Raw genomic sequence first — 27,965 nt, 5'->3', positions numbered from 1 at the left:
AATACTTTCTGAAGGCACTGTACACGTTCAAGCCTAATGATTCCTTTGATATACTTGTGTTAATTATTTTTTTGGTCTCTGGACCAGTTTACTTTTGTCAAAATTCAACTCGACTGAGTTGAATGGCAGGAGTCATTGTTGTGCTGAAGTTGATGGACATACAGCCTTATAAACTCTGCATCGGTTCATGGAACAAGGTTTTTCTTGAATGTCCAACACTTACCATGTGCGGTGGAATTGTATTTTCCTCAATCCTTTGATTCACAGGCTGAACTCGGGTCGATAAACATGGAATCTGAAATGCATGTGTTTCCCGAAGTTGGCTGAAACTGGGCCTGCAAATAGAAGATGCACTTTAAATTTTCAAAAGTTAAACTGATGCAGTATCTTTTTATTGCTTTCATACAATTTCTCTGAAATAGCTGATTGTGTATAATTTGTTGTTTCTTGCTACTTTTATCATGCATGCCCTGCCGTTGTGCTTACAATATCACCTTTGACCTAGCCAATTATTTTCTCCATTCAAGAGTTTAGTAACATTATGTAACAATTGTCAGACAATGTGGAATTATTGCTCGCTGTGGCTGGGGTTGATGTTGTGCCAAGCTTAAACTTTTCTTTTTAACTGCTTTCACCAAATTGTACTGTTTTCTGTTTTTTTGTTTTGTTTTTTTTGTAATAACGTGGCTCACTTTGAAGTATAATATTATTTTCCGGTGACAATTTCATTTTTATAATGCTTTGTCACTCTCTTTTAAAACTCTTCCGAACATTGCCAAGCAATTTTATTTTGCCGTGATTATTCAACCTAAAACACCCATCCCACTTTCTTAAAAAGGGGATGCTCACTCCCTGCCTTTAAGAAGACTCATGAGTTGCGCATTCTTCGCACTTCCTGTCCACTGGGTATCGTAACTTGAGCACTACCCGCTGCATCGACGCAGTAATAATGTGAGTTCCCTTGCAGCAGGATGAGTTCATTAGCCCAATCATACTAATGAAATGGTTGCCATCCTTTGGTTGATTGTCTGTGATCTATCCTATTTAGCTCCTATTTAGAATTTATGCGATCGAGCAGTATCTGTGGGTGTCAGTGAGTCTGAAAACACTTCAGTCATATCGCTTGAACCAAACACACAATTTTGATGACACTTGACCACACGTTTCATATCTGATGCCAAACGAAAGTGTATTCACTGCATCAAATCTACGCTCATTAAGGAAGTCTGGGGGGTCGAGGGGGGAGGGGTTACCCCCCCCCAAAATGGATATTTGCTCTCTTCTCCGAAACTACATACAAAATTTCGATGAAACTTGACCACAACCTTCATCACTCGTGATATACCAATATTTGTTTATAGCAGAAAAAAAAAATCAGGGTCGAAGGAGGTCTGAGGGGGGTTTAAGTGACTTTTGCTCCTGATCCAGATTAGCTTTAGGACCCTTGGTCCTATTTTTATTCATGCTGACGATCAAGCAAGGAAGCAGCATGTACTGTTTATAAATTCTGTGATATAACTTGGCCACGGTTTGAACCACAGACCCTCTAACTCAGAGCGGGTTGGAGGATCCACTCTGAGTCTGGGAGGTTGGCGGTTCGAACTCCGGTCGAGTCCCAAAGACTTTACAACACCGAGTCTGGTAGACCATTCAATAGCTTTGGACTTGAAACACTGTTCATATTTATTCTTATCCATTGAATCTTGAACAAATGTGAGATCGGGCCATTTTCAGGCCTTCGAGACCCTTTATTTGATGAGCTGGCTTCAATCACTGGTGACGAATGAAATGGTATGGCTTTGGGCTGTGATCATTTTGGATTTTTCTGTTTTAGCCCTCCACTGTACTTTCACATATCTGATTGTAAAATGGATGGTAGTGGCTCCAACTGTGCTCCATGTTTTTGGCAGGTATGCTCCATCTACCAGAACCAGATGTGCATTACTGGGATCACAAAACTGGTGATGGTTCACTGCTAGACCCACGATTCAATGGATCTTGCAGTCTTGAAAAGTTCTACGCTGATCCCAAGAGTCCAGATGGAAATTCTTTTCGCCTGCAGATGTGGATGTACCATGTGCGAATAATGCAGTACTCAGATGCTCTGGAGCACCTGCTTAGCACTGGTAAGTTCTCATTCTAATTTGTTAATGATCCCACACGTGCGAATCGAAAAGCAGGGTTAAATAATTGGTTTACTGTCTGTCTGTCTGTCTGTCTGTCTGTCTGTCTGTCCTTTGTCTACAAACGTCAGTTTTTGATTGAGGAACAACTTGATTTCAATTGAATTATATATTTTAAACCTGAATCGGTAAACTAATCTGCAGTTTAGCAGTACTTTGGCTCTGAATTCGGCCCGATCGCACATGCACAGAGAGGAGTGAGATAATTTTTTTTTTAACTCTGTCTGCCTGTCTGTCAGTCAAACAAAATTGAAATCATTCCAAACAGGAAACTTACTGTTTTTAGCGACATCGTAAAGGACACAAATAACAGGCACGAATAACTAATGTAACATGTTAAACAAGGTGGTGTAAAAGATGCTGCATCAACCGTGGAAACTTTTGTCTTCTTATACAACCATTAAAATCTTTATTTTATTTTAATTATATACTTGAGCACTGTAGAACACAAATCGTCTTATTGGCACTTTCAAAAACCTTCCATTCAGCAGTATTTAGACATATTGTTGAAGATTCAACAGCACTGCCATCTCAAGGGTTATAACGCCAGCTAGTTCGGCACAGGTCTCGGGTCACGTGCCTCAGATCACGATACCAAAGTACCCCTGTGCCTTGCCAGTTGGGGATATACCCCTTCTACAGACTGGGTTTGATCAGAGGCCAAGCAAAGTCTGCCACAGTCCGTAGCCAGTTTAGTTTTAAATATAAATCGAGCGATTGTTCCTTAGCGCGCCACGAATAAATTCAAGGCGGCAAATTTCGAATGAATCGGCTGGATTTATTGGGGGAACATCGAGGAACACGACAAGCAAAGCATTCATGACAATGTGATAATTAATGTATAACCCGCTCTTATCTAGGGAGCTACGGATATGGGTTTTGAAGGGGGCCCTAGCAAAATAAACCTTAGGCCTGGACAACATGCATACAAGACACAGAGTACTTGGTGGTGCCTCATGGACGAGAGGAAAAGTGTGTAAGGCACGAATGCGGCTCGTGACAAGCCGATGTTGTCAGATTCGAGCCCCCAGCTCGAGCATGCAGCGTGGCAAGATGGTGGCGACGTCCTTTCGGCACAGCTCCCCACGCAGCGTCGGCGTGTCCAGCCCCTCGGAGGTCGATGGCACAAGAGAGAAAGATCTATGGTGTGTTCCAACTGGTTTTTCACAGGGTCCAGTATGTGAATCCAGGCCTGGCCTGTACCAAGACCAGGCCAAATCTGGGTGTTGGGCTCCGCAGGCGGAACGGCGGGATGAAAAGACGTGGTCCAGCCACGCAGGGAGTCAGAACAGCCAGAGGCCCCGTGGCTGGACTCACGATGAACCCGGGGATGACCTGCACGCTGGGTCCATCGCCAAGGAGGAACAGCTCGTCGAGTCACTCCTCATAAAGCAGATCCCAGACAGGACAAAGCAGTTCCTCTTGCCTTTTTGGGGCGGGATTTTCGGACCACTTCTGGGGACACATGATTGGTCCATCGTTCGAGTTTGCAGCAGCTCTCCGCCAATGGGTTGCTGGCACGTCTTGTTGACTGACTGTCATGGCGCTGGGTGGGGGCTGGTTAGGAGGGGGGAAGGAAAAATAAGGCGCCTCTCGGTACACACCACCACTGTATGAACACTGGACCGCCTGCTACACCTTGTGACACACATGTAACGTCCGATTACCAAACAACCTGGCTAAACATGCATTTAAGGGGGGATCTGGGCTAATCCTATATTTAATAACCCACTCATGGCCCATTTCCGCAACAATATTACAGCATTTTACATCATCTCAGATAATCAAATTTGCTGCTCGCCAACCCCACCCATGTCCTGTTTTTTAATCTAGACTGTGCAGGGTAATGTTAGATGAACTCTCATTAGGTTATTTCTCCGAAATATAAGCTCATAGTGTGTGTCCCGGTGTCCTCCGTTAACATTTGATTGGCTAAAACGCCTTCTCATGAACTACCCCATCGATGTGGACCAAATTTGGTATGATGCATCAGGACAGCAAGGTCTCATGGGGGTTGTGCTCTCCATCTGGATGTGTCCCCTATAAAGGGGGTAAAACGGGGTTTTCTTGTGTTTAGTTTTTTTGTTGTTGTTTAATTTTTCTTGTGTTAGTTTTTTTTTTGTGTTATTGTGTTATTTTATGTGTTTTTTTTGTATTCCCGTATTTTCCAGTGTATAAACCGCTTTTTTATCGACAAAAAAGGTAAAAGTTGGGTGTGCGGTTAATACACGGGTATAGATATCTGCAACAGAGGCACAGAGGATGACATCATTTGGGAGGAGGAGGAGGAGGAGGCTGCAAATGATGTAGACAGTGATGGGGACTTGCTCTACCCTGATTCGGACAAGGAGTGACGTGCAGTCTTCGATGAGGAAAGCATTGACGAGGATTTCCTCGGGTTTATCTGAAAAGTTTCATCAAACCCAAACGGTCCTTTTCAGGGCCACAAATCGCCAAGAAATATGTATGATACCAGTATGAATCCCTTTTCTTCCTTTTTCTAGGAACAAAAAAAATCCTCTTTATAGTATTAAAAAAAAGAAAAAACTCCTCTCTCTTCAACTTCTTGAAAATGAGAATAAGACTGTTAGATAAAATTAAGCAGACATGGGAGTAATCATGTTGATACCTCCATCACTTTGTTCCATACAAAGTTAATGTACAAACGTATTGTTATGGTTGAGGAAATTCGCAAACCACCATTCAGGTCCTGTAGGTGAGATATCTCTAAGTACATGTGTAGTTAGCCCAAACCCGTTGTTTAGAGGGAATAAATGTGATTCATTCGGGCTGCGACTCTTTAAGATAGCCGTTTTTCTGTTCTATCTTTATTTTGAGCCAACCACGTCTCAACCGCCATCCCACAACAACCACCAACCGCAACGCCGCTTCACAACAACAACGCCAACAGCCACGACCTTAACCGTCACGGCTCGCTCACGTAAACATCGCATCACCGCCATTCCAAGCGTCGCCATGGCCATCACCGCCACAATAAACCCTCCACCACCTTCACCTCTCCTCCTTCTGCCGCCATTCCCGCACCGCTTGTGGGCACCGAGCGTCAGGCTGTCCTGGCCTCGTGCGGGAAGCGTGCTGAGCCGCGGGCGCAAAAAGCGGCCTTTCTGAGGAAAGGTCGGATCAGGAATGATACACGCCCACTTCTGTTCCATCCAATCATTAAGCGTGGGGCGATTTGGCCCCGCCTCCAGGCGCGGCGGAGTAGAATTGATATATGCAAATTCGAGGATCAGGGGAGGTTCACACCCACTTTTCCTCCGTCCAATGGGCGAACGTGGCTCCGCCCCCGAGCTCATCCTGATCCGGAAATTTGCATATGGGTTCTCCTGCCGTACTATAAAGCGCCGAGCGCGGGGCGAATTCAGTCAGTCAGTTTTGGGTCGGAAGCAGTTCGAGGTGGTCGCAGTTTTGGGCTCGGGCGAGTTGGAGAGGTGTGGCGGCGGCGGAGTGTGGCAGCAGCAGTCAAGACGGGTCTGGAGGAGGTCGGAGTCTGTCGGGGTTCGGAGCCTGTCGGGGAGCTGCAGAGAGGGGAAGCCGGGAGCGCGGTCGAGGTCGCAGTGGAGTCGCTCATCGTGGGACCCAAGCAAGCCAGCTATCCTCTCTCCCCAGAGCATCAACAATTCCCCCCTTCCCCCCCCCCCCCGCGCTGAGATAGTGCGGAAAGGGGGCCCCGTTCCCACCCCATTCCAAGCAGTGTCAACGAAACCCGCGGAGGAGCGCGGAGTCGGGGCACCGCCGCGGGATTTGCGGCTCATCACAAGACGGGTAGGCTCCACCCGGTCTCGGCCCACAGCCCCGTCTGTCCCCTTGTCGTTGAGGGTGGCCCTTTCTTTTGCTTTTGAGTATATGTGTTGTCGGCGCCGTCTGTAAAGTAAAACTGTGTAAGTGTTGCCGTGTGCTCGCGTAGTCAGTAGTAGATCTGCATTGTTGTGTTTCTTTTGCAATTGCTTTTGGTGCATAATTGTTGTAATTGTATATGTGTGCTATCCGTGTGCCGCGGAATAAATGTGCCTTATGTTGAACTGTTTTTCCCGTTTTGCTTCGTCTTTTCTTTAATTGAATCTCCATCTTACTTCACGTAAAGGGTTGGTAGTGGGCTAAATACGCCCGATAATTAATCGGAACCGTCGAGGTTGACGATAACACCGCTCGCTTATCCCGATAGTACGGAACGGGTCGCTTAAAGTGGCCCGAGTCCGGAGTCGACCTGCGGCGAGGTGCGATCGCCCAGTCTACCCTCCGTGTGGGTACTTAGGTAGGTCGAATTTGGCGAACAACCCTATCCCACGCGGGGGGCTGATTGGCACGATCGTGGTGAGGCCGAAAGGCCCACCCATGACTAGTTCCCGGCGTTAGTCCGAGAGGGTCACGACGGAATTGTCCGTCCGGTGGGCGACGTGCCGCGATTCGAGTTACGTGGCCGCTCGCACGCCGGCGGGCGCGAATTCGCAACAGTATTTAGATGTAGATCAGAAAATAAAATGATCAATATATTCATTTATTTTGAGGGTGAAAAACTGGGGTGCGGTTAATACACGGCCGCGGTTTATTTACCGGAAAATACCGTGATGATGTAATAATGTGGGCGGAGGCATGTCGGTTGATGTTGACGAGTGCCATTCTCTTCTTTTTATTATGCCTCCCAAAACAAGAAATCTACCTAATTTGGTTCCTTTCTCTGATGCAATGTTTTTTTTTTGTTTTTTGTTTTTGAGGTGGATTACATTGATTGCCACAGGATATTGATGGTGATAATGACTTGTTTCTAACCTTTATGTATTCTTCATTCCTACGAAGGCCAGGGAGTCGTGCTTGAACGTTCTCCTTACAGCGACTTTGTCTTCTTGGAGGCAATGTACAAGCAAAGATACATCAGGAAAGAATGTGCGTACAATAGCTCACCCGGTATTTTTCATGCTGACTCAACATTTTTGTGATTTGCTTTTTGTAACTGCCTCTGACAGCCGAAGAGAAAGCTTGTAAGCCATTTGGAATCTATCCAAGTTCTTTATTAATGTGACTGTCAACCTTAACATAACTATATTGAGAGTTTTTGTTAAACTTTAATTTGCACACTGTAGAGTTGGGACAGAGTAAACAACAGAAAAAGAAGATTACCTTCATTGCAGGTCGTTCTGCTGGCTTGCACATTGCTGCAGCCATTCTGCTTGCATGCAGGTGTAGGTTGACATGAAAGTATAGGTTTTGCTCATGCGTCATGGATCTACTTTAGTGGAGGCATGGCTGAAGTTGTGGACCCACTGTTTGGAGAGGTTCTGAAAAAGAAGAAGGAAAAACAAAAAAGTCAAGACCTTGATTAAGAACGAAGCTCAACTGATTATCTGGACAGTCGGAAATTCAGTCAATCGCTTGCATATTGTTGCGGTTCTGTGAAACTGTTGTTCCTCAAGGCAAATGCATACAACACATAGCGGTCTCCTGGCAGTTATTACCTCCACCACCAAAGGTGAAGGAGGAGATGTGTTCACCCCTCTCTGTCTGTTTGTTTGTCTGTGTGCAGGATATCTCAAAAAGTTGTGGACGGATCCGGATGAAATGGACAAGTTGAGTGTGTGACAACGACGAACTGATTAGATTTTGGTGAAGATCCGGATCCGGATCTGACAACTAGAATTTTTTGAGTGATTCTTCACCATTGAAAGGCAGAGCTAAAACGATATATAGCATCATATCTCAAAAAGTTGTGGACGGATTCGGATGAAACTTGGTGGACAAGGTTGGGTGTATGGCAAGGAAGAATTGATTCGATTTTGGTGAAGATCCGGATTCACCCAATGTCTATAAAATAGCCGCGAAGGGATGATTCAAGTGTTCCCTACAGTCTCTTTGCTACGGTCTTCTGCAGAGGTCACACAGTCATCTGGGTGTGAGGAGGCTGCTTATTCTGAGTGCGGAGGGCTAGGTGAGGAGGAGAGTCCTGACCTGATCTGCAGCGCGAGGAGGAAGGTGGGGCAAAGCGCTGAGTGGGTGGAATGCCAGATTGATGATAGACTTTATCATTTACACTTGCATACTTTCTCACACGCTATTATAAACTATCCTCACACGTTCTGTCTCTCTCGTCTTCTGTCTCGTTTGCTGTGGACACACAAGAGCTAAAATCTTCATTTTTCCTCTCTGCATCCCACCTGCACTTCATTACACCCCATTTGCACCTCTCCACTCTCCCCACATTCATGACGTCCTTCACGAAGAGTTGGCGAGGCATCGCAGGCACCAGGAACAAATTCCAAATTTCTGAGTGGGAGTGGTGACCCGACCAGGATTGTAGCCGAATAACTGCTATGGCTGCACTAATGCTCTGCATAGGGCATGGTAGACGATTGTGATGAATACGATTGTACGAAGAATTGCAAATGAAAACTGGCTCGTGGCATTGCTGACAACTATTGAGCTTTTTTTTTGTATGCATATTTGAGGCTCATGGAGGAGCTCGTACTAGTACACTGAATGGATCAGGATTCAACAGGACAAAAGGAACAAGAGAGAGAGAGAGAGAGAGAGACACAGAGAGACACAGAGAGACACAGAGAGACACAGAGAGACACAGAGAGACACAGAGAGACACAGAGAGACACAGAGAGACACAGAGAGACACAGAGAGACACAGAGAGACACAGAGAGACACAGAGAGACACAGAGAGAGAGAGAGAGAGAGAGAGCACCAACAGCAGAGTTGAAGGCCAAGATAGAAGGAGACTTGGACAAACAATGGGTGTGGGGAAGAATCATGTGCAGGAGATGATGCATGGGGTGGACAAGATGGACACAGAAGGAAATGCTCAGGACGGAAAACTGGAACTTTGGAAGGAGGAATTGGGTTGAGTTAGGGTAGGGGTGTTGATGAGGGTCAAAAAGATAATGGCTTTGGATGGGGGATGATCTGATGTGGTGGTGAACAGCTGTCTTAAAGACCTGGAGGGAAGAATGATATTGAAGAGAATGTGGAAGTTGGTTCAACAGGCAGGAAAAGAGAGGAACAAATAAGTGTAGGTGAGTAGTGATCCTGGATTTGGGTAGTTTCACCGGAAGGCGGTTGATGGTGGACCACCTGTGGCTTGCAGAAACCTGGGGCGGGGGGGGGGCGACAATCCACGGAAAGACCAGAGGGTGTAAGACAAGAAAGGAGATGGTAGAAGACAGAGAGACCACTGACCTGTCTATGATGGCAAAGTGATAGACCCATAGATTCAGTTTTATTGCAGGAGATTCCAGTAATCTTGAAGGTTTTAGTTTCCATAGCATGAAGCTGAGCAAGTTGTGAGATAGAGGAGCCAGCCCAGAGAGGAGAGCAGTACTCCATCAAGCTGTGGATGGAAGCCTTGTAGGTGGATAGGAGTTCAGGAGTGTCAAGAAAGAACTTTGTACGACGGAGGATGCCCAGTCGGTGGCTGGCTTAATAGGCCAACTTTGAAATGTGGTTTGTCCAAGACAGAACATGGCTGATAGTGACACCCAGGAGTTTTAATGATTGAATTTTCTCAAGAGCCTTTCCTGGGAAAGCCACATTTCAAACCTCGCCTCCAAAGTCAGTCACCGACTGGGAATCCTCCATCGTGCAAAGTCCTTCCTCGGCCCTACTGAGCTCCTGACTACTTACAAAGCTTTTGGCCGTAGCCTGATGGAGTACTGCTCTCCCCTCTGGGCTGGTGCTCCTGCCTCCCACCTTTCTCGGCTTCACGCTGTAGAAACCAGGGCATTTCGGATCATCGGCATCTCCCGCAAAGAGGCTGAGTCTTTGGGCCTCTCACTCAATCACAGCAGGTTAGTCTGTGGTCTTTCTGTCTTCTACCGTCTCCTCTCCAGCCTTTCCCCCCCTGCTCTCTCTGCGATTTGTCCCTACCACATTTCCACAGGGCGCTCAAGGTCCGCCAACAACCCCCTTCTGGTAAAACTACCAAAATCACGAATCACTGCTCACCTTCACTCTTTCATTCCTCTTTTTTCCCGCCTTTGGAATAAACTCCCTCACTCTATTCATTCCCATTCTTCCCTCCAGGCTTTCAAAACAGCTGTTCACCACCACCTCTTATCATCCCCCACCCAAATCCTCGATCTTTTCTACCCCCGATAATCCACCCAAGCCCACTTCCTTCAAATTCCCTGCTTTCCTTCCTGAAAGTCCCTGTAATGTCCATCTTCTATTCCCCATGTTCCCTGTCCCATCCCTCTCCCTTCCACAGATCACCTAATGTGTCTGTTCCCCACTGTTTTGTCCCTCCCACTCCCGCCCCTCTTGTCTCATGCCCCCTTGATGTGCGTTGTGTGTTAGCTCTCACACGAGCCTCGACAAGGTATACAAAAATAAAAAAGAGGATTGTTAAGAAAGTGGATAAGAGGCTTTGCCAGACAGTCCTTTTGGAGAGAGAGAGAGAGCAGAGCAGGTTTTTAGGCCACGTGAGCGGATGCCATCTGGTTCAGTAGCAGATTCAGTCGTGGGTTGAAAGAACCTTTTTCATCTTTCTTCTCAGGTGCAAAAGACAGAGTCGAGGAATAGTTGGGAATGATGGGGAAGGATGGGTACAGAGAGTGAGGCGTTGAGAACACAATATTTAAAGTCAAATACAGAATTGAGGAATTCAGCCTTCTCATGAGCAGAGTTCGCTTCAGTGCCATTTGAAGAGAGGGGAGAGATGGAAGTGGGGTGTACACCAGAGACAGACTTAACAAGGCACCACCAGGTTTTACATGAAGACGAGTTTGAAAGTTAATTCTTGAAGTTGAACAGATGTTGTTTTCTGGCTCTCCTGAGAGTGAACACACTCGCTGCAGACCTTTTGGAATGCACTGGGATTGTCTTTGGTCAGATTAGCCTTCCAGGAAGAGAATGCAAGTTATTTCAGAGCAACTGCTTCACCACAGGATTCAGTGTATCATGGGCCTGAAGAAGGGTAGGATAATTGAAGACTCAAGGGGATAAATCTGTGCATGAGAGAGCATGTTTCTGTGGAAGAATACCCAGGCTGAGTGTACATCAGAGACAGTAGATATGGAAGATCAGTCCTGACGAGAGATGGCTGCTTGCAGTCCCTGCCAATCTGCTTGAGTGAACTTCCAGACTCGCTGGCATTAAGGCAGCTCTCTGAGAATGGCCAGATTTTTGACTTTCCCAAGCATATGGTCAGATGAACCAATTGGAGCAAAGAAAGAACAGGAAACGTTTGTGGGAAAGTTTGTCATCGCCAAGTCCAGAAGAGAAGATTTGCCGTTGGGAGAAATCCAGGTTGGAAAGTTTACAGACCGAGTCAGTCCCATTAAGTCACAGAAGTCCTTTGTTGAAGTGCCATGGCTGGTGAGAAAGGTACCAACACCCAGCCAAGTCGCATGGTGGCAATTGAAATTGCCACACATGAGGAAGAGAGAGTTGGGATAAGTGGATAAAAGTTTGTCCATGTTGTCTGAGAGAGATGTAGATGGGATCGTCACTGTTCGGAGGTCGGTATAACACACAGACAAACAAGAGGCGGGAGCGGAGGGGAAGCCCCAGGCAGAGGTACTTCTGGGGGATGGGAGGTGTAAGATCAGTACAAGGGCAGTGATAAATTCTGGTATTAAATATGAGCAAACATATCTTAGTCTTTCTAATCTAGACTCTACTACAGTTGTAGTAGCATTGCCTCTTCATGCTCAGGGTTATTAGTCTTGAGTTAAAAAAAAAAGAAATATTTGTCTAAAATATAACATTTGCAGGCCTTAAGTAGAAATCATTTTTCTAAAAACCTTTTAAAGGCATAAAAAAAAATTATTGTATAATTGTATAACCACAAGAACAATTTTCAACTTTTCTCCCATTTACACAATATTTTTCATCCACATCTATATACCCTCCTCACCACTTGGTGAGGAGGGTGTATGGATATGGAGGAGGGTGTATGGATAGGATGAGTGGGGATTTGGGGGGTTGGGTGTTTTGGGGGATCCTAAAGAGCTGTGGAGTGCCTTCAAGACCACCATCCTTGATGTTGCTGGTGGGTTGGCTTGGAACCCACCATCAGGTGAAGAAGGACTTTGTGTCCAAAAGGACACTGGATACCGTTGAGCAGAGTCGCAGGGTCAGGCTTGATGGCAGACCTGAGCTGTTCAGGAGCTGAGGCATGATACTATGTTCGCTGAGGGGGGATAAGGATGCCTATGTGCGAGGAATCTGTGAAAGGGTAGAGCATCACTTGTGGGCAAGTGATTCTCGTCCTGCTTACAGAGGAATCCATGCATTGCATTCCTCCAACCCCTGTCCCTCTGTGTATTGCAGTTAGAGCGGAGGGGGTGGGAGTCGGAAGTGAAGCCCCGCTGGGCTGGTTACTTTGAGTACCTATACCAGGCTGACCCACCAGCTGTTGAGTTGGATGTCAGGGGTGTTGCTATCCCCATTGCTGACACTCCAATCAACTGTGAACCGCCTTAATTTGTGGAAACACAGGCTTGGTGAACCAGTTGAAAGGGGCTAAAGCTCTTGGGATGTGTGGCATCCGTGCTGACCTTCTCAAGGCTGGTGGAAATGCTGCACTCATGTTGATGCATGCAGTTCTGTGCTCTGATTGGAGCAGAGGCATCATCCTAACTGACTGGAAGAGGGGCCTTGTTGTCCCTCTATGGAAAGGGAAATGATGATTGCCAGGACTGCAACAACTACCGAGGGGTGATGTTGCTCTTGGTGCTGGGCAAGGTCTTTACTCGGATAATAATTCTTGATAGGGTTTGCCCCCATCTGCTTGACAACCAGCGCCCAGAGCAATCGGACATTACACCAAAGAGGTCAACGATTGACCATATCCTTGCTCTTCGGGTCCTCCCCGAACACAGGCAAGAGTTTTAAGAGGGGCTGCTCGCAACCTATGTTCATCTCTGCAAAGCGTTCCATTCAGTGAATTGGGATGCCCTCTGGAGGATTCTCGGTCTTCGTGAGGTACCTCCAAAACTGATCAATCTGATTTCTGAACTATACTCTGGTACTGAGAGTGATGTAAGGTGTGGTGGTTCCATCTCTGACTTATTTCCAGTTGTTAATGGAGTTCGGCAGGTGTGTGTCCTGGTCTCCACACTTTTCAGTGCTTGTGTGGACTGGATTTTGGGGAGGATGTCAGAGAGATCAAGTTGCAGTGCATCCTTTGGGAATGTCAAGATCTCTGACATTGATTTTGCAAATTATGCAATCATCTTTGCAGAGATGCTGGATATCCTTATGGGGACCCTGCAGGCACTGAACGAAGAGTCGGAGTTACTGGGATTACGGGTTTCTTGAGTCAAAAAGAAGATACAGGCTTTCAATGACATCTTGGATGCTGCTATCTCGTCTTCCCTTTTGTGTTGAGGATGTTGAGGTCACAGAGAGATTCACTTACCTTGGCAGTGATATTCACGTCTCTGCATGTTGTGAGCCAGAGGTCAATAGATGTCTGTGGTCGGGCTTGGTAAGTCATGGATTCACTGGATCATGGGTTGTGGTGCTGCCGGTACCTATGCAGGAGGACAAAAGTCTGAGTCTTTAAGAGTTTAAGTCTTTGGTGTTTCCCGTCTTGCTCTGCGGATGTAGACTCTGTCCACGGATCTGTGATGGAGACTTAACTCCTTCGGTACCAGGTCTCTTCGGAGAATCCTTGGCAATCACTGGTTGGACTTTTTCCAACGAGTGTTTGCTGAGAGAGATTCGGATAAGATTTGTTTCCGGTATGGTCTGTCAGCTGTGGCTGTATGGACATGTAGCTCGTTTTCCTGATGCTGATCCTGCTCACCAGATTTTCTCAGCAAGGGAGCCTTGTGGGTGGAGGATGCCAATGTCCTGACCACGTGCCTAGTGGTTGCTGCAGGTTGATCAGCATCTCAAGGAGATGGGAATGGGCCAGGCATCTGTCTTGAGGATGGCCAGATGGAGACCCCTGGAGTACCGGTGGAAAGTGGACGCAGTGACGCGCTGATCTTGTGCATACTCCCATACTCGACCTGACCTGACTCGATATTTGATGCAACGTATTCCCAATTAAGCACCAATACTTGTGGCTGTTGCAAAAGGTCATTTGTCCTTAAAAAGGCGAAAACAACATTTTATTTATTTTTCTGTTTTTTGATGCCTCTACAGTTGAGGCATTAATTTGGTGACGTCGTGTTAGCCTTATGGTTTGTTTTGCTGTTTTAATGTTGCTGGGCATTGCCGACTAACATGCAATGTACATAAATTGATTAACGAGTTGTTTTCCTAAGTTTGTGTGTGTAATAAATGCAGGTGTGAAAAAAATGTTTTCTGTTCTTTCAACAACAGTCTTGCAATGTCTAACCCTGAACTTTTACGTAGGTGTGGCTTACTACACGGAGATCAAACGGATCAGCATCGATGAGTTTTTGCCTCCACACCTTGTCATCTACATTGACATGCCACTGCCAGAAATACAAAATCGTCTGAAGCAGCATGGGAAGGTTTGGCACGATGGCCTTTGAGGTCCTTGGTTTCTCATGTATCTTGTTTCTGAATATTTTTATTTTCATCATTTTCGAATTCTGGTTCACCTGTTTGGTCTTCCTTCCCATTGAGCACATAGCTCATTATGTTGGAAAGCCTCGTTTATATCTTGTGCGGTGTTGATTTGTCCATCTTTACTCCAAGTCCTTTTAATTTGTTTAGTATACGTATGTCTCCCTTTATCCCTGTGTCGTAAGAGGCGACTAGGGTTGTGTCAGGAAGGGCATCCGGCGTAAAACATGTGCCAAATCACTATGCGGATCATACGGATGATCCGCTGTGGCGACCCCTAACGGGAGCAGCCGAAAGAAGAAGAAGAGGAGGAGTATACGTATGTCTCCCATTGTCCGTGTCTTCCATGTAATAGTGCAAACTCTACCATGAGCTCAAGACAATATAGGGAGAGGGGTACAAGGTGAGGTGGGTGAGGGGGATGGTTTAACAGGTCTAGAAAAGATCATGGCTTTGGATGGTGATGACCTTAGATGGTGGTGAACAGCTGTCTGGAAGACCTGGAGGGAAGAATGAGATTGAAGGGAATATGGAAGTTTGTTCCACAGGTGGGGAAAAAAAAGAGGAACAAATGAGTGGAGGTGAACAGTGATTCTGGATTGTGGGAGTTTCATTAGAAGGGGGTTTGTTGCTGGTGGGCCATATGCACCCAGCAGATACTTGGGGGGGGGGTGGGTGGATGGGTGTGGGAGTAGGAACCAAAGCATGGAGAAGACTGTTCAAGACCAGAAAGGAGCTGGCTTAAACATTTTTTTTTTTCAGTACTGGTGGCAATCTGCTGCCTGTGAAGGATTTGCTGAAAGCGGAAAAGGTCCAAAGTATGAATATAAGAGGTTAGACTCGAGATTTGGATGGAAGAAGGTGAAGGTTACAGGGTGGATGAGAGCACTACAAGAAAGAAAATATGGGGGTTGGGTATCAGTTTTCTAAACGAAAGTTTAAATACTGGCTTTCACACACAATGTTGTATTTGTTTTGTTTTGCATGTTGTCACTCGCCCTACTCCCATCCACCCCACCACCCCAACTCCTTTTCCGTCATTCTCTCTTCATGCAATCTATCATTTAAAAGGAGCTTGATATCGGTATGTCTGCATCCATCTGTCCGTCCGTCCGTCCGTCCCTGCATGTGTCCGGCTGGCAACATTTGTCCTATGGGGATACCACTAATCAAGCCCAATCCACAAACATTGATGTGGTTGAATAATGCTGCAACAATGTGATTATAGTTGAGCAAGGTGAGCCTAGATGGGTCAGTTTTAATTTACATTAAAGCATAAACTCTTCCTCCTTCAGCTCCCTCTTCACTGATAATGGTGAGTCTCATTCAATCCAGTTTCTCATATCGATTAGATTCAGAAAACGCTTGCTATATTCAATACGTGTTTTTGTTTTTTTTCAGCATTTCCATTTTATTCATATAGTAGTAATATATCACCCTATCAAACAGTATGTCTGATTATACACCACCTTTTGCTAAACTTGCAACACAGGTGAGAAAAGGATATTAAAAAAGCAGCTGAAATTTCAATAATTCATTTGCACGATTTTTTACAGGGTGAAAGTTTATATATATATATATATATATTATATATATATATATATATATATTATAGAGCAAAATGGAGACAGTTGGTCCGCTGTGGCGACCCCTAGCGGGAGCAAGCCGAAAGAGGAAGAAGAAGATATATATATATATATATATTTTTTTTTTTTGCCGGTACCTCTTCTTCGTGTTTATAATTGATGTTCCTTGATCATGTCCAATAATCTAACCCATGATAACATGTTGCATTAATATATTAAGTTGCTTGTAAATTGTATTGAGCACATCCATGATGATCGATAAGTATGTGTCAATCCTGATTAGTTAGTTAATTAATTAATTAATTGTGCACTGCTTTTTGTACTGCAATCTCGATTCCAGCCTCATGAACAGAAGATCTCAAGCAGTTACTTGGAAGACATCGAGCATGCTTACAAGCAGCAGTTTCTTCCAAAAATCAGGTAAATTATCGTGCTTACATTTTTTTTAACGACGAGGGATTGCCATGAAGGACCAAAATTACAGAATGCACCAAATAGTGTGTTGGACCACCTCACACTTGATTGATGGGAGCAATAGGGATGCAGATAATTCAACAAGATGGTCACTGGCATTTCTGGGTTCAAAGATTGAAGTGAGTGGAGAATGTGGAGGAGAAATTAATAGACCGTTGGTGTTGGGGGAGACCAGCAATGTCAGGATTGATAAAAAATCTGGAAAGACAAATATGTGACAATACATATCAAGAGGAGGAGAACCGGGTGTAGTGGCATGCACCTGTAATCTGGCTACCCGGAGGCTTGGGTTTGAGGATCGCTTGAGGATGGGAGCTCTGCACTGGGCCATGCTATGAGAGGGTGTAGGGCAGGCCGGAATAATGGCGAAACCCAATCCTTATCCCTGTGTCGTAAGAGGCGACCAGGGTTGCGTCAGGAAGGGCATCCGGCATAAAACCTGTGCCAAATCAGTATGCGGATCATAACGGATGATCTGCTGTGGCGACCCCTAACGGGAGCAGCCGAAAGACGAACAACAACACAACATATCAAGAGGAGGATGGTGATGCTCTGGTATTTCTAGTTGCAATGTATGGATGTGATTCGTGGACAGTGAAAAAGAAAGGAAGAAGATTGACAGTTTTGAAACGTGGTGTTGGATACGAATGTTTAAAATTCCATGGACTGCAAGAACAAAAATCGGTGCTTGAAGAATTTCTTTCTATCCTGTCAAAACTCTGTCATCTCTATTTTGTTTTTATTTTTTTATTTTTGTATACCTTGTCGAGGCTCATGTGAGAGCTAACACACAATACACATCAAGGGGACATGAGACAAGAGGGGCGGGAGTGGGAGGGACAAAACAGTGGGGAACAGACACATTAGGAGATCTGTGGAAGGGATAGGGATGGGACGGGGAACATGGGGAATAGAAGATGGACATTACAGGGACTTTCAGGAGGGAAAGCAGGGAATTTGAAGGAAGTGGGCTTGGGTGGATTATCGGGGGTAGAAAAGATCGAGGATTTGGATGGGGGATGATAAGAGGTGGTGGTGAACAGCTGTTTTGAAAGCCTGGAGGGAATAATGGGAATGAATAGAGTGAGGAAGTTTATTCCAAAGGTGGGAAAAAAGAGGAATGAAAGAGTGAAGGTGAGCAGTGATTCGTGATTTTGGTAGTTTTACCAGAAGGGGGTTGTTGGCTGACCTCGAGCGCCCTGTGGAAATGTGGTGGGGACAAATCGCAGAGAGAGCAGGGGGGGGCGAGGCTGGAGAGGAGACGGTAGGAGACAGACCACCGACCAACCTGTGGTGATTGAGTGAGAGGCCCAAAGACTCAGCTTCATTGCGGGAGATGCCGATGATCCGAAATGCCCTGGTTTCTACAGCGTGAAGCCGAGAAAGGTAGGAGGCAGGAGCACCAGCCCAGAGGGGAGAGCAGTACTCCATCAGGCTACGGACAAAAGCTTTGTAAGTGGTCAGGAGCTCAGGAGGGCCGAGGAAGGACTTTGCACGACGGAGGATTCCCAGTCTGGGACTAGCTTTGGAGGTGAGGTTTGAAATGTGACTTTCCCAGGAAAGTTCATGGCAGATAGTGAGACCCAGAAGCTTGAAAGAAAGGACTTTTTCCAGAGGATTGTTGAGAAAGTGGATGGGGGGGGTTCTAAACGGTCCTTTCGAAGAGACATGGGGAGAGTGTGAGATTTGTCCGGATTGAAAGACATGTTCCACGTGTTGGACCAGTTTGTGATTTTATCCAGATCTGCAGTGAGCGAAGAAGCTGCTGCTTGCCGGTCTGAGGGATGACAGATGGTACGGCAGAGGGTGGAGTCATCAGCAAAGAGATATAGAGGATTTTCCAGAGAGTCGGATAGATCATGGATGAAAACCAGAAAATGAACAGGGCCCAGAATGCTGCCTTGAGGAACTCCAGTACGACTATTGTGGTATGACTGTGGGCCCAGATAAGGCGTTAGATACATAAGCCATCCCATTAGTTCGTTTGGCATCGTGGGCACGTATGATCGGTTAGTGGGTAAGGGATTTGTTCAGTTTATTACATACACTTCACTGTTATTGCCTTCCTTCTGTTTCCTTCCCCATGACCATTGCTATTTCATTGTTCAACTAGAAAGGCACTTGGGAGAGCGCATACCTCCGCCATGCTGAACAGTTTACATTTTGTGTCCCACCGATAGGCTGGATCTGGATCTGGAACTGAACCAAAATCTAATCAGCTTGTTCTTGTCACCGAACCAACTCATCCACTCAGTTTTGTCATAATCTGTTCACAACTTTTTGAAATGTCATTCTGTATATCATTTTTCCATCTCTCAATCTCTCAATGGTGAAGGATAGAGTAGAAATTGAAAAATTCATCTCTTGATCCGGATCTGGATCTTCACCAAAATCACATCGATTCGTCCTTGTCACACACCGAACCTGTCCGCCAAGTTTCATCCAAATCTGTCCATAACTTTTGAGATATCATGCTATATAAAGTTTTGGCCCGATCACTCAATGGTGAGTAATCACTTAATAATGTTTCAGAAAGCAGTGCAGGATAGGGAGGTTTTGGGAAATCCAATATCCGGATCTGGATCTTCACCAAAATCTAATCGATTCATATTTCGTCCAAATCAATCCACAAGTTTTTGAGATATCCTGCTCATGGACAAACAGACCTTCGGTGGTGGAGGGAATTATACCACCATGCACATTGGAAGCACGTCTTCGTTCGTTCGCAGCACAAGGCTGTGGGGTTGCATCATTGGCCTAGGATGTGGCTGTGCTGCTGATGCAATGCCCTCTACTGGTTCGGGCAGGAATTTCGAATTTGGCCAGAGTGCTGGCAATAGCTCCCCTACTTTTCGTGAGGGACACCATAGGATCTTTAACATCCATCAACTAATGCTGGCAGACGGGACGCCCCTTTAGCATACATCGGAGGTACGGTGCACGTTGATGAATTGCCCTGCCTCTGAAATACTGGGATGACGTTTTATAGCTGGGTTGGGATTCAAACCCAGGCGAGACAGCTTCGAGGTGAGTGTGCGTACCTCTCGGCCATCCTGTCAGCCCATTAGAAGCACTGATGCAAAAACAGCAACTGGCATATTTTGGCCACCTCATGCGTGCAGAAAACGAAAGTATGGAGAAATTAACTATGTTGGGTATCATTGAGAGAAGAGGAAGAGGCAGACCTTTCATGGGCTGTATGGATGGGGTGAAGGCTTGCAACGAAGCTGTCTCTGCCAGAGCTTCTGATAGCAGTGCAGTTTTGGGATGTTTTGGGAAATCTGATCGGGAATGTCACCAGATGTCGGCCATGACTTGACGGCACTAGATGGTCACGAACAGCATCTCGCACCATTCCTTCAAAGTAGCCTAACATAAACCTGGTTCAAAAGAGAAGTAATAGTGATGCACACGTTTTGCTGCAACGATCCAACACATCATAATGATGCCAGATAATGGTGATGGTTCAGAGCACATTCCAAGTCTTTGAAATCCATGTAATGTCCATTGAATTATCCTTGAAACCAATGACCTTGATGGATGATAGGATTTTCATATAGAAGCATTTCATCTGTATCTGGTTGAAAATGTGAACAAGGTTAAATTGCCACAATCCACATATCCGTTGTTATCACTTGGCCCCTTGTAGTGGGATGTGAGGTCTTGAACCATTTCAGATGAATGCTCCCAAGACCATTACTCCACATTCCATAGCCTGAAGTATTCCAATGATGCATTCGGGGTTTAATGGGTTTTTAAAATCATACATTTTTTTTGAAAGTGGTGTGAAATAAGATGGTGGAGATGGAGGTCTAAACGACTTTAACATGAGTTATTTGTTTGTACAGAAGTCAGGATTCATTAAAGAGAAGTCTTGTATAAGAATGATCATGTGCTCATTTTGTATCCAGTCGTAGCATTTACAGCACTGTTGTCAATGTGTTTGGTTTTCCTCAGTAAGAGGAGGTTTGAGTTTGAGTACCCAACGATCAAATCTGATAGTATTCAATATCTCGCCAACTTGTGGATATTTTTACTATCTTTATATGACTGATATCCTTAATATGACTTGTTCATCTACTACTTCACTAGCCGTGTCCAACTTATTCACCACCGGTCACTCCTCACTCCCTTTGTTCAAAGTTCAGTTTTTTGGGTTTTTCTTTTTCCACTGTTCGACCTGAGAGAGCCTTGATGGAAACCTTGTTCAGCTTTGCCATGTTTATGAAGAATCACCAAACAGCATGGGTCTGACTATCATACCCCCCCCCCCCATCCACTGTGAAGTTATGTTTTAACCCATGCTTTGAAATAAATGAGATACTGTATATCGATAAATAGAGCTCGGTCTCGTCAGATGGAGCAGTGAGGCACAAATCACGTCCCATACAGGCAAAGCTGCATGATCTGTGAGCAGCAATGGCCATCTGCCACACCAGCACATTTGCTTCTGCCTCACTGCCCATAGACCAGGAGGTGTGGTTGGGGTCAGACATAATAATAATAAACCAAAACAGAGCCCTTTTGACCCGATAAATGCAACACGGCATTAAACGCCATGTGCGCATGCGTACCGCTTCGCCTCTAACCCGAATGGCTTAAGCAGAGCATACTCTAGTCCATTTTAAAGACTGCAAATTTAAAGGTCACAAGTAAAACCTTTAAATTCTTGAACTTCTAGGAACTTCACCGTCAGCCATGACCATTTCTGGGCTAACCACAAAAAAGCTGGCCTCCAAAGCCAGTCAAAGATATCATTTCTGTCGATCAGTCTTTCCTTGGAAAAATCAGAGCTACTCAGTCTACAAGGGCTTTGTCCATAGCTCAATGGAGTACTGCTCTATGCTATGGTCTGACCACCCCAGCATCATATCTGTCTCCTGGATTCTGTGGAATCTGAATCTCAAAATTATTGGAATCTGCCGTGACAAGGCCGAAGTGCAACGTCTGTTGCTCTCGCAGTGCAGGCATGTCTGTGATCTTTCTCTGTTTTCTTCCGTCTGGTCTCCAACATTTCTCCCCTTGCTCTGTTCGTCATCCGACCCTCCCCAGCAATCCCTGAATCCACGCTTTCTTCTAGTAAGCTCCTCCTGGTTAAACTTCCAAAATCCAAGCTGACTGGACCTCAACTCTTATGTTTTGCTTCTCCCTTCTATGGAACCACCTTCCAGAGGCTGTTCTGTCTCACTCTTCCCTCGAGAGCTTCAAGCAAGCAATGCATCATCACCATCTCTTGTCATCCACAAAAAAGATCTTGATTACACCCGTCCTTATTTGAGTTTGTTTTCCCTCATCGCTCTACCCTTTTCCTGCTTGTTCATTCCCTTGATGTTTGTCCCACTGTCAGTTCTACCTTGCTCTTCTATGAGCCTCGCTCCAAGAAAGAAAGAAGAAAAAGACGTCGTGTAGAGCACGATACTTGCAAAATCCCCCCCCTCTCCAAAGGTTGCCATGGATACATCAAATTGTTCATTTCATGAAGATTAAAATTGACAATCTTGATCAAAGCTCAGGTCAATCGGATGAAAACTGATTATCAGATTGAAATTGATGATTTCTAGAAGTTTGACCTTTTGACCTCAAACAGTTGGTTTTCAAATTCAGTGGTGGTCTGCAATTGCTGCTTAATTTTCAGGTTAAGCGGATGAACATTGACGATTTTTCAGTTGAAAATTGATGATTTTAGATGTTTGGACTTGGGTTGACCGTTGACTTTATCTCAAAAATAGTTGGCTTTCCAATTCAGTGACGCAATATGCAAATCCTGTTCAACTTTAGTCAATCAGTTGAAAAAATGACGATTTTAGAAATTTGACCTCAAGATGACCTTTGACCTCAATCAATAGGCTTCTCAGTTGAGACTACCTCTACAACCTGGTAAAGTTTCATGATTATCGGTTTAGAATTGTGACCTGTAAGCAATAAACAGACAAACAAACAGACAGAATAACAAAATCAACTGAGCAACATACTTGAAATATCTTCGATTTTGCAAGTAATAAAAAAGTCGATTACAATGTAATAAGCATCTTGTGCATCCTTATCCAAAACAATAAATGTCCTATGCAGAGATTCAGGTAATGTATGATGTACAGGTAGTGGACAAAAAAATGGAAACACCAATGTAAAGTCACTTCATTGGGTATTGGGTGACCATGTGCAGCCAGTACGGCCTGTATGCACTGTGGCATGGAGTCCATCAGTGTCTGGAATCTGCAGGAGGGATGCGGCACCATTCTTCCACAAGAAAGTCAATCAACTCACACTTGTTTTATGGAGGTGGAAAATGCTGTCTCAGGCGTTGTTCCAGAATATCCCGTAAATGTTCGATTGGGTTCAGATCTTGTGACTGAGAAGGCCATGACATGGATAACATCAGTGTCATGCTCATCAAACCATTGGGCGACCACACGTGCTCTGTAGATGGGGGCATTTTTATCCTGGAAGACGTCCCTCCCGGCAGGAAAGAAATGCTGCAACATGGGGTGAAGATGATCACTCGGTACCATGAAGTAGCGATTGGAATTGACCTTGCCTTCGAAGGGAATGCTGCACCCAAATCATGCCAGAAAAAAAGTGCCCACAACATTACAGAACCACCAGAATCCTTCACTGTTGTAACCAAACTCTCATGGTTTTAGAGTTCTTTATGTTGGCACCACATGGGCACTTGTCCATTTGCTGAGAACATGGTGAAGGATGATTCATCTGACCATATCACAATTCTCCACTGTTTGGTCGCCCATTGCCTGTGCTCTTTGCACCAGTGGACATGCAAACATGCACTGAAACCAGATTATGGTGTCCCACTCTGTGGAATTCTCGTCAGACCGTTTTTGATGAAACTGACTGCTGAAATTTACAGGACTGCCCCAGGTTGAAATTTACAGTCAATTGATCTGCAGTTGCTCGCTTCCTTTGCCTTGCGCTTTGAATTGATGCACAGATATCACGATCCTGGAGTCTGCGCTTCCGCCGACTGTTGCTCTTTGCTGATGTTGTCTTTCCCTCGGAGTTCCATGCCGACATCACCTTAGACACCGTTGCTCGTGAAACTTCAGCAAGTTGAGCTGTCTTTTTCACTGAAGCTCCTGCCAAATGCACCCCAGCAATCACACCTCTTTCAAAGCCACTGACATCTCCTCTTGTAGCCATAATTACAGGCAACCAGGCCTGTGCAACATTTTTATACATGACCCTGAGCATGCTAAGATGTTATTTGCTTAATTAACATGGGCCATACCTGTGTGGAAGCTGTTGCTTTAAATATACTCGGTGTCTCTCATTTACCCAGGTGTTTCCATTGTCCACTACTTGTATGTAAACACAAAACACTAGCGAGTGAAATATGGAACACAAAAAATACTGGTATGTTGATTCTCGTAGACATAAAGAAAAAAGGGAATGGAGTCTTCTTCGCATTGTGTGAAGTTCCTATGTTCAAGTACCTTTTGCCCATAATTCTTGGATAAATATTACCACCCCATCCCTGTATGAATATTTGCTCAATTGGCAGCAATAAAAATGATGTTTGTTATTGTTGCTTTTCCCATACGTATTTCAGTCTCTGCCATCGACCATTGGTCCAAAGTGGGTGAGGGGGTGTTAATGGCCAAGCTCAGTCATAGCTTGTTAGGGCAGGAATTTGGAATTTCTTTCAGGTGTTGGCAACAATTACCTACTCCTTTTGAAAGCTACTGTTGGATCTTTAACATCTACGAACCATCTTTGCGAGCACAATCTTATCTCATCCAAATGATGGCATGCTTTTTGATGTAACACCTTACCTGTGAAGCACCAGTCACAGTTTTATATTGGGGGTAAAGAATTAAACCTAGATGAGACAGCTCAAAGGCAGGTGCTCAACATTTGCACCACCCTAATTGGATGATTAACAAAATGTATAATTAGTGAATTAAAGCTTATTAATAAATACAGTTTGAATGCATGCCAACAGTTCTGATGACGTCAAACTATTTTGTAGATGTTGGTAGGACTTGATTATATTTCGTAATGAAAAACAACCAAGCCAGGCTGAATCGATGTGCCCTGTCATCCAGGCCAACATTTGAATCGTGGGAAAAGGATAATCGATTTATTACTGCGGAAAGGCTAATGTCGTAAAATTTTCTCGTGTCCTCCTCCTTTCTATCTCCATTAACTCTACCTATCCTCACCCAACCCTTTTACTTGTAGGTTACTGTTCCCTCCCCTCGTTTCCTGTTTGTTCATCCGTGGTTGTATCTGTGGTTCCACTGTCCCACTGTCAGTTTGTTGCCTTTTTACCCCTCTTCTCACCTCGTCCAAGAGCTTCGACCTTGTTTAATGATTTGTTTGTTTGTTTTTAATCGTCTGTGATGATGGATAATTTGATGTTGAGAAGATGTGCCATGATGAAGTACAAAGTTCTGAACCTGGCATTAAACGATGTTGAGGCGAATGCTCATACAACATGACGAACGCAAAGTTAAATTTCAAATCAAAATGTCTTTCATTCAGTCTTCTTTTCTCTTTGCAGTGAACACTGTGAATTACTGGAATACAATTGGAAAGAAATTGAAGATATTGAAAAGGTAATAATGTGTTTGGTTATACAGACAGTTAATGGTTTAGAGCCACATTGGCTGAGCAAATGGTAAAAAAAAAAACAGACAATCCAAATTCAGTGAAGTTTGCAATCGGATACTTTTGATGTTTTAATTCAGATAAAGCTTACCTTAAGGTATTCTTGCACGTACAATGCCACAATCCTTGTCCCAATTTTTGTCGAACTGTTCAAAAACCCTGTTGGACAAACAAATTGTCTGGGTTGAGCTGTTTTGTGTTCTCATCTGAACGGACAGCTCACAATGCTTGCAGCCTGGGTTTAAAATACCATTTACAATATATTTGTATATTAGCTAGGAAAGTAGTTGTAATTCAAAGGGAGTGTACACCAAAGTCTACTTATGTCTGTCCTGCATGTGATTTATTTACAAGTCCTACTAAGAACCTTGGATCAATCTAAACAACAAAAGACATGATATCCATTCTTTATAATTCAAGGATCCCAAGATCAAATCTTGTATAACTTGTACCTTGTTAATTTACCTTTTGTAATTTGTTAAAATTGCACCGTTTCCTAACGTCCTTGCCCTACATGTGATCATGGGAGGGGTAAAAGGGGGGGGAGTCGGTGCATTTCTTAGCTAACTTCCCCATCCTAACACAATGATAAGTATTTCCCTGACCGAAGCTTAAGCAACATTTGGGCCAAAGTAACAGGCATCCACTGAATGATGATGCATCGTGTCAGCCATATGTTTCATGATTTTATCATTTTTACAAACCTTCACCTTTGCTGATCCCCAGATCAAGGAGGATATCGAGTACCTTAAGTGGGATAAAGGACCTTGGGCGTCGCAGAGTGACACAACTTTGCATCATCAGCGAATGCTGTGCGTAATCTTTTTATTTTACCGTAACTTAAAGGTGGTTGAAACCAGTATGCTGATAAGGCCCAGACTTTAAGCACAACAATGTTGTTATTGTTTGATATATCGATTTATAAAGAGTCAACTACATTTTATATATGCAGACATTTGGAACCTTCTTCACCAACCCTCCCCCCCATTCTTACCTACCATTTCAATACAGACAATGCAGACATCTTTAAATTGCATGTGAGCTGAAAACGGACAAGTTTTTACGATGTTTGAATTTCCATAATTGTGGTTTCCGTCAGCTGCATCTCATAAAAAATTGAACTGAGTCGTCTTCCTTCGTATGCAGCACAAGGCTGCGAGTAGCATCATTGGCTGAGGGTGGGGTTGTGCTGCTAATGTAGTTGCCCCTATAGGTTAGGGTAGGAATTTGTAAGTTACTCAGGGTACCAACAATAGCTTGCCTATTCTTTGTAAATGACACTGGAATCTTTTAACGTCTACAAAGCAATGATGCTAGCAGACGGGACGCCCAGTTTAACGTCCTTCTGAGTGAGGGCACACACACCGATGCCTCGCCCCTGTTTGCGAGACACCAGGATGACAGTTTTTAGCTTGGCCTAGATTTTTACCCAAGCTTAGTGGCTCAGAAGCGAGTGTGCTTACCTCTAGGCTGGGCCATCCTCCCAGCCCATATTGCACTGAGTTAGTATGTGTATGTGTTCAGTGAGAGTGGAGAGTTCAGTACTACATGCTAAATTACAATCACAGTATATTTAAAGAATTTAGAACTACATATTAATGGACAATGAAATTACTGTTCAATTAAGTGATTAAAAAAAAAAAATTAGTGGGAGGTGATAATGGTGTTGGTTTTGAAGGCAGGAAGTATCTTTTAAACTGTCTTTCATTTGCAGGGTGCAGGACAAATTAAAAGTGGCAAATCTACTCGCAGTGCCCCTGTTCATTCCTGAAGTGACCATTGGAGCGTTACAGACTCAAACTGACTACTTTGACTACTTTAATGTAAGAGAACATGAAACTGCTTTAAAAAAAATTGATCACATTTAATACCAAGTCGCCAGTATCCTTGGTCAACACCGAATGATGCTTCAGCCAAAATGAGTGCACTATTTTGTTTCTAACTGGAGTCGGACACTTCATCATCGAGCAAAATGCAGTTGTTGTCGACCATCAGTCTTTTGGTTAAAAGACAAGTCCATTACATGCTTGAATGGGATTATGACCGTTGTGGCTCTCTCATTGCTGTTTGTGTACAAAACACCCTTAAATTCTGGACTGACATGAGCACGGGGTCTCTTTGCAGCTCCCAGGAAGAAAATATGCGAAGGGGTTCAACAAAGAGGACAACGATAAACTCGTCTGGCTGAAGTGATCACTTTGCATTGTCCTGTAAGTTGAAGAGTTTTCCTCTTGGTTGTTTGTAAAATATCAATACGGCAGATTTACAAACGATGCCACGTAACGTGTGTGCTGTGTTCACAAGCGAAGGATTTGTTTACATTGGGTTCGACCAATGTTGTGATGTAGTCCTAATAAAATAACTCCTGTGGCAAATCTATTGTTATTGCCTTCTTTGTGTACCAACTTCGAGCCTTCCCAGTAGTTGGTTTTCATCATTAGTAATACCCGTTCCCATCGGGAGTGAAACATGGTGTTTCCCTCTCTGCTTGAGGTCTTGCTTCTTCTTTACATAACGGACGGACAGACACCTCTCCTTTTAATAATAATAACATGCTTTCACTTGGGGAATGAAAAACGGTGCAATACCCGC

The 27,965-nt window shown here is 44.6% G+C and overlaps 2 protein-coding genes across 4 annotated transcripts in view; one reads left to right on the top strand and one right to left on the bottom strand.

The window, feature by feature from the left end:
• Positions 1 to 25,577, bottom strand: part of LOC147015954 (uncharacterized) — an 87,719-nt gene extending 62,142 nt beyond the window's left edge. Inside the window, exons 1-4 of one of the 3 annotated variants that reach the window (XM_085848620.1) lie at positions 25,465 to 25,542; positions 19,934 to 20,128; positions 7,323 to 7,480; positions 224 to 335 (exon numbers count right to left, since the gene is read on the bottom strand). The gene's annotated coding sequence lies outside the window, so the exon portion shown is untranslated. Of the gene's footprint in view, positions 1 to 223; positions 336 to 7,322; positions 7,481 to 19,933; positions 20,173 to 25,464 lie in introns of those variants that run through there. The other 2 variants (XM_085848618.1, XM_085848619.1) reach the window with 2 other exon arrangements.
• NDUFA10 (NADH:ubiquinone oxidoreductase subunit A10) overlaps positions 1 to 27,748 on the top strand; it is a 34,436-nt gene extending 6,688 nt beyond the window's left edge. The window contains exons 3-10 of the mRNA XM_085848615.1: positions 1,911 to 2,126; positions 7,002 to 7,088; positions 14,512 to 14,633; positions 16,615 to 16,694; positions 25,267 to 25,321; positions 26,100 to 26,185; positions 27,088 to 27,196; positions 27,498 to 27,748. Coding sequence (XP_085704741.1) covers positions 1,911 to 2,126; positions 7,002 to 7,088; positions 14,512 to 14,633; positions 16,615 to 16,694; positions 25,267 to 25,321; positions 26,100 to 26,185; positions 27,088 to 27,196; positions 27,498 to 27,566 — 824 coding nt within the window. The 3' untranslated portion in view covers positions 27,567 to 27,748. The remainder of the gene's footprint in view (positions 1 to 1,910; positions 2,127 to 7,001; positions 7,089 to 14,511; positions 14,634 to 16,614; positions 16,695 to 25,266; positions 25,322 to 26,099; positions 26,186 to 27,087; positions 27,197 to 27,497) is intronic.
• Positions 27,749 to 27,965: the final 217 nt, after the last annotated feature.

Source organism: Eptatretus burgeri, chromosome 12, assembly GCF_056783735.1.
Source record: "Eptatretus burgeri isolate ZD-2024b chromosome 12, Ebu_testis_v1, whole genome shotgun sequence".
In the NCBI taxonomy this organism is placed as follows: Eukaryota; Metazoa; Chordata; class Myxini; order Myxiniformes; family Myxinidae; genus Eptatretus; species Eptatretus burgeri.
This window is presented reverse-complemented; position numbering and strand designations above follow the sequence as displayed.